The 6,000-nt window shown below is 39.1% G+C and overlaps 1 protein-coding gene across 1 annotated transcript in view; it reads right to left on the bottom strand.

The window, feature by feature from the left end:
- svopl (SVOP-like) overlaps positions 1 to 6,000 on the bottom strand; it is a 101,652-nt gene continuing 95,652 nt past the window's right edge. Inside the window, exons 13-15 of the mRNA XM_059977791.1 lie at positions 4,604 to 4,693; positions 3,948 to 4,061; positions 1 to 3,245 (exon numbers count right to left, since the gene is read on the bottom strand). Coding sequence (XP_059833774.1) covers positions 3,216 to 3,245; positions 3,948 to 4,061; positions 4,604 to 4,693 — 234 coding nt within the window. The 3' untranslated portion in view covers positions 1 to 3,215. The remainder of the gene's footprint in view (positions 3,246 to 3,947; positions 4,062 to 4,603; positions 4,694 to 6,000) is intronic.

The raw sequence follows: 6,000 nt of genomic DNA, 5'->3' as shown, positions 1-6,000 counted from the left end.
AATGATTTAATATAATGAGCTACAGAACCAGAGTGGATTGAGAGGATATTTTACTTTTAGATATATAGTGCCCTTCTGGCCCTTCGAGATGCACCTCCCAACAACCCCAATTTAACCTTAGCCTAATCGCTTGACAATTTAAAATGACCAATTAACCTACCTGACACGTCTTTGGACTGTGGGAGGGAACCGGAGGACCAGGAGAAAACATTCCACACGTTCCAGAGAAGGACATAAGAGACTCCTTACTGAGGATGCTGGAATTCCTGCCACTGTCCGTAAGGAGTTTGTACGTTACCCCCATGTCCGCACGGGCTTCCTCAGGGTGCTCTGGTTTCCTCCCACAGGCCAAAGGTGTGCCGCTTGATAGGTTAATTGGTCATTGTAAATTGTCCAGTGATTAAGCTAGGGTTATCCTAGGTCTATCCTACACCGTATCTCAATAAATAAAAGCTCTGCTCTGAGCTGTAATAGCATTGCATTAACTGCTACAATACCATGGTGCCCTTCAATGCAGTAAAAACTACTGCATTTTCAATGCAGTAAATTATTATTATCCGGATTGCACTGTTTAAAGGGTAGTTGAATTCACTAGCTGAAGCTCTGTGAGCTAGTTGGGTCACCTAATTTTACGAAGGATGTGGATACATTGGAGAGGATGCAGGGAAGATTCATTCATAAGAGGATGGGTAGGGTTGGTTTATTTTTCTTGGAATAGAGGAGGCTGAGGGGGGATCTGCAAACCATGAGGGATATAATTACAGAAGATAATGAAAAACTAGGGCTAGGCTTAAGGTTATGAATAGGAGGCTTGTCGGGGGTCTAAAGAAGAGTATTTTTGACCTAGAAGGCAGCTGAAATCTGAAACACTACCTGAGAGCATGATGGAGATCAAAACTTTCACAACATTCAAGAACTATCTTTGAATTACCAAAGCTTAGAAGGTTACAGTGCAGGTGTTGCTAAATGAAATTAGTATATTAATTTGGTCTCCAATGATTAATTTGGATATGATAGATGACTATCCTTTTTCTCTGCTGTATCATTCCATGGCTCCATGCATCCCAAAATGAATAAATTCTGGAGAAAGAAATATTTCAGAAGAAAGGGGAAAGAACAAAAGGGTGAATTGAACTGATTGCATTGCAATTTCATAGCAGGTTGAAGAAGCTCATGCATGATGCATGTGATTACAAATTAAAATATTGGAAAATAATTATAACAAGTAGAAATTTATAAACAGGAAAATACAACTGAAATGTTTGAAGTTATTAAAAAGCACACAATTTACCTCAAACAAATCTTTACAAACTCACCAACAAGTTGGCAAACAAAACCTAGCACAGCTGAGAACTGTTTCTAACACATTTCAATTTCATATCAGGAAAACGGTATTTAACCTTACATTTAAATGAATGATTACATTTAGAATTATTAAAAGTTTATCTTCAGATTACAACAATCAATACCAAAATGTCAACAAAATGGTAAAAATGATTAAACATTTCTAAGTGCAAATAACACAGACTTTTACTTGTAGTTTGTTATTTAAAAACTGCATAAATATATTATCCTATAAATATCATGTGTTTACTGTCTGTGGGAAAAATGAATGACTCTGGACCTATAGTTTCTAAAACTCAGAAGGGTTTATCTGTTCTTCTATCTGGGCCCACTGCATATTCATTGATAAAAGTTGCTATGCCTATTTTTAAAAAGGTAATTTCTCTATAGGTCCCTCCCACTATGTTGACTGTGGGCCCAGATATTTCCAATTTTACTTTTAATTCATTTGACTGACTAGAAAATTCAGATGCCAGGTTTGCCCTGCACCAGCAACATTTAGCAAAGTGTGAGGAGATCTCATTCAGACTTAGAAAGTTCATACTGGACTTGGCACAGTGAGAGGCGTTACCCCGGCTGTCCAGAATAAGGAGTTACAACCTTAGATTAAGCGGTAGACCATTTAGGACTGAAATGAGGAGGAATGTCTTTACGTAGTGGTATTGTTTGGAATTCTCTACCCCAGCGCTTTCAGTTGGCTCAGTCACTGAACTAATTCAAAAAAAAGATTGATAGATATCTCTGTATACACAGGAATCAAAAGTATGGGGCTAGTGCAAGGAAATCGAGTTGAGACGGAAGATCAGCTATGATGTTGATGAGAGGTGAGCAGGCTTGTAGGGATGGGTGGCCTTTTCCCCCTTTCATTTCTTTTATTCTAATGTGGGTACTTGAGATTTCCTAACAAGAAATGTAGAACTTCTCAGAGACAGATCCAAAGCATTAAATCACCTCAATTGTAATATTGCTTTTTTAATAACAAGGATTCTTGAAATTATCTTTATGGTTGGCATGCAAAACTAAGTTTTTCATTGTATCATGATACATATAATAATAAAATAATGTCAACACATTAAATTTAGACATTATCAGCAACATTGCGATGTGCAAAATCACTATCTGTGTCGTAGTTATGTTCCATCAGTCATGAGGATAAAGCAATAATGCACCACTTTAGTTAATATTGGACCGGTTTTAGTGACATCAATCCCTTATAAAATCTTTATGGACATTTCACGACAAAGAGCTCTTCTTCATACTAGTAGCTCCCCAGGGCCAAATACAGCACAGGAAAGATTATGTTTTTCCTAGGTTAAGAGGAATGCAAAGTTCAGGAGTAATAGAGATGGCTGTTGGACATGGCTTACAGATAAGACCTCAGGTTTATTGGAAGGCAAAAGCAAAGGCACAATAGAGTGAGGAGAGAAATCTTTCCTTGTTCAACTGGGCTTCAGTGTTTCACATAGCATTAATCCATATCCACCACCAAGGCTGAGGTATCTGTTACGAGAATTAGAAATAATTGTTTTTGAGTTTATTTTTGTTTTTATTTTATCCCATATTTTGAGGTGCAATGTAATTTCTGACTGCAAGTAGTATAACACATTTTCCCCGATGGCCGCCTTCCTCAGTGCTCCTTCTCTGCCAAAGGCCATTTATGATGATGGATATTTGAAGGACTTGAGAAAGGGGGATGAACTTCCAATCAACATTGTGTATGTTGTTCCCAATGCAATAGCAATGAGAAAATACCACACCATACGTACTGTCCAGCAAACAACTTGACCTCTTCTGGCGAAAGTGTTCAAAAAGTGCCAAGAATAGAGGTCATGCTTCTTCTGCTCCAACATACACTGAATCCAGACCTGTATTCATAATCCAGTAGGAGATGGTTTGATCTCCTGAAAAGAAAATTAAAATAGTTTCTAAAGCTGGCACCAACTTAATGGAAAAATGTTAAATCATTGCTTAACACCTTCCCAAGCATATAAATATTTAGAACAGCTTTGGTGAGGGCCTCTCCAAGTGCAGTCAGCATAATTCTCAAAGCTTATAGAGTCATACTCAAGTCCATACCTAACAGGTCCATGCACAACCAAGGTTCCCATCCTATCTCCATTCCAGCCTTACATCATTTACAGTTGAATTCAACTTTGGGCTTTTGTGCCTTTTAATCATAACTACTTCAATGTTGCCATCTTACACTCCTGTAAACTTAGCTCATCCAAAACTGCTGCTGGAATCCTAACATGTATCAATGGTCAGCACAGTGATAGAATCCAGAGGGAATTAATAAGGTATAAGGGAGAGTCAAAGATGAGATTAATGTCAGATGGGTGGTTGATGTACAGTCCAGATTTGTTCAGTTTGTATGATGCCTCTGTGCTCACCAAACTACCTTTCAATAAAATATCTTGCTTTAATCATTGCAAATCTTAAATTTAATATTTTCCACTGAAGGTCACCTCCAGCTCTGCATGTTTCTCTAACCCTGCAGCTCTCGTTCATCAGTCACTTGGGGATGCCGGGGTTTAACTGTTCTGTCACCTCTGCCTCCATTAATGACCACTCTGGACACATGAAGAAGATGCTCAGAATCTCACCTGCATTGCTCGACCTTGAGTCTCAATTGGAAGGGTGAAAGCCAAAACGGAACAGATAATACACACTGCACTGAAGAGGCACAAGGCTGCTGTGGGCCATGAGGCAAGAAGAACCTGAATGGACAAAGCATTACTTATTAGAGAGAATGCATTCACCAATCAGGCCTGAGTGTCAGTAATGAGCAAACATGAAGTATGATGGCATGTCAGGCTGCAGCTACAAAAAAAACAGTTAGTATTTCAATCTTGAGACCTCTTGTTGAAATTACTGCCTATTTCTCATTATTGTAATCACTCAGCTATCTCAAATACCTATAAGAAATTAAGTACAGTCTACCCTAGTTAATGAAAGAGTTTGTCCTTAAATACCTTTGTTAAATAGGAGTATCCTTCCATTACTTCCCATTGAGAAAGGACTGCCCAGTGTCTGGTGGTGGAGGAGGAAGAGACAGAAGGGGCTGCACAAATCTTTCTTTTTCTGGTTAGCAGTCATTGTCAATTTAAATATCTAAATTAACAAATGTTCCAAACAAAGTAGAATTCCAATTTGATCTAATCTAAAAATTGGATAATTAATTGATGGAATGGCCATTTAATATCCAATGGTTTACCACGGGCCTTCCCATCACCTTGAGGCAGAATGAGACACAGCTCACCTGTGCTATAAAGGGTGCAATCATTGCTCCAATGCGAGCCATCGAACTACAGGACCCTAGTCCCAAAGAACGCATGATTGTGGGATAGACCTAGAATGAAGAAAAAAAGCAACAATTATTGTTTTCTTCTTGGAAAAACATATTCATGCACACCATCAAGCTTGAGATGATGGACATAACCCTAGGATCATGACAAGAAGTCATTGTACAAGTTGCCATTTGGGAAGGATCACTAGATTGATTAGTGTTAAGGGCAGCATTAATCCAGTTAATTGGGGGAGTGCCAAGCATATGGCAGAATGATGGTTCAGCAGTTAATATTGCTGTCTCACAGACTGAGATTCAATCTTTGTCCTCGTGTGTGGAGTTTGTATGTCCTTCTGCTAGGTTTCCACCAGGTGCTGTGGTTTCCACCCATATCACAAAAACATCCTGGCAGGTTTATTGTCTTACGTCACATGTTGGCATTGGTATGAGGCAAAGGAATCACAAAAAGAGTGATGTGAGAATGGATAAGTTGCATAGGTACAAAGTAATAACAGGTTTCAGGATTGCTAATCAGGGGTAGTATCACAGCTATAGAAAGTGAGGAGCTTCTGGAGGGATCATCTACTGAGCTGGTGTGGGTGAAAGTCAGATAATAGGAAGGAAGCAATTACTCTATTGGGAGTATTCTGTAGACCCCTCACTCCCCATAGCAACAGATACTCTGAGGAGCAGATTGAGAGCCAGATTTTGGAAAGGTATAAAAATCACAGGGTTATTATCATGGGTGAGTTCAACTTCCCTGATATTCATTGGCCCCTCCTTAGTGCAAGAGGTTTAGATCATGCAGAAATTGTTAGGGGTAACTGGGAAGGACTCCTGACACAATATGAGGAGAGGCCATACTGGATCTAGTATTCAGCAATGAACTTGGACAGGTGACAGATCTCTTAATGGGTGAGCATTTCGAAGTTAGTGACTACATCTCTGAATTTTACCGTAGCCTTGGATGACAGGAGTAGAAAAGTATTTAATAGGAGGGTGGTGAATTATGATGCTATCTGGCATGAAGTTGGAAGTATGAATTGGGAAGAGATGCACAATGGGAATGTGGAAGTTGTTTAGGGAGCAGTTACATGGGGTTCTGAGTTTTTTTTAGTATCGTGTTCTTTATTTTAGTTTGTGCTTTAGAGGCCACATCAGATCTAGAGAAATAATCATTTCATTCTTCCTTACACTGGCGTTCTGGAAAAGGCATTAAACAATCTTGATCACAAACAAGAGAAAATCTACAGATGCTGGAATTCCAAGCAACACACACAAAATGCAGGAGGAATTCAGCAGGTCAGGCAGCATCTATGGAAAAAGAGTACAGTCAATGTTTTGGGCCAAAACCCTTTGGCAGCACTGGA

The sequence above is a fragment of the Hypanus sabinus genome, chromosome 8 (assembly GCF_030144855.1).
Source record: "Hypanus sabinus isolate sHypSab1 chromosome 8, sHypSab1.hap1, whole genome shotgun sequence".
In the NCBI taxonomy this organism is placed as follows: Eukaryota; Metazoa; Chordata; class Chondrichthyes; order Myliobatiformes; family Dasyatidae; genus Hypanus; species Hypanus sabinus.
Note: the sequence above shows the minus strand (reverse complement) of the source record. Positions and strands in the feature narration are given on the sequence as shown.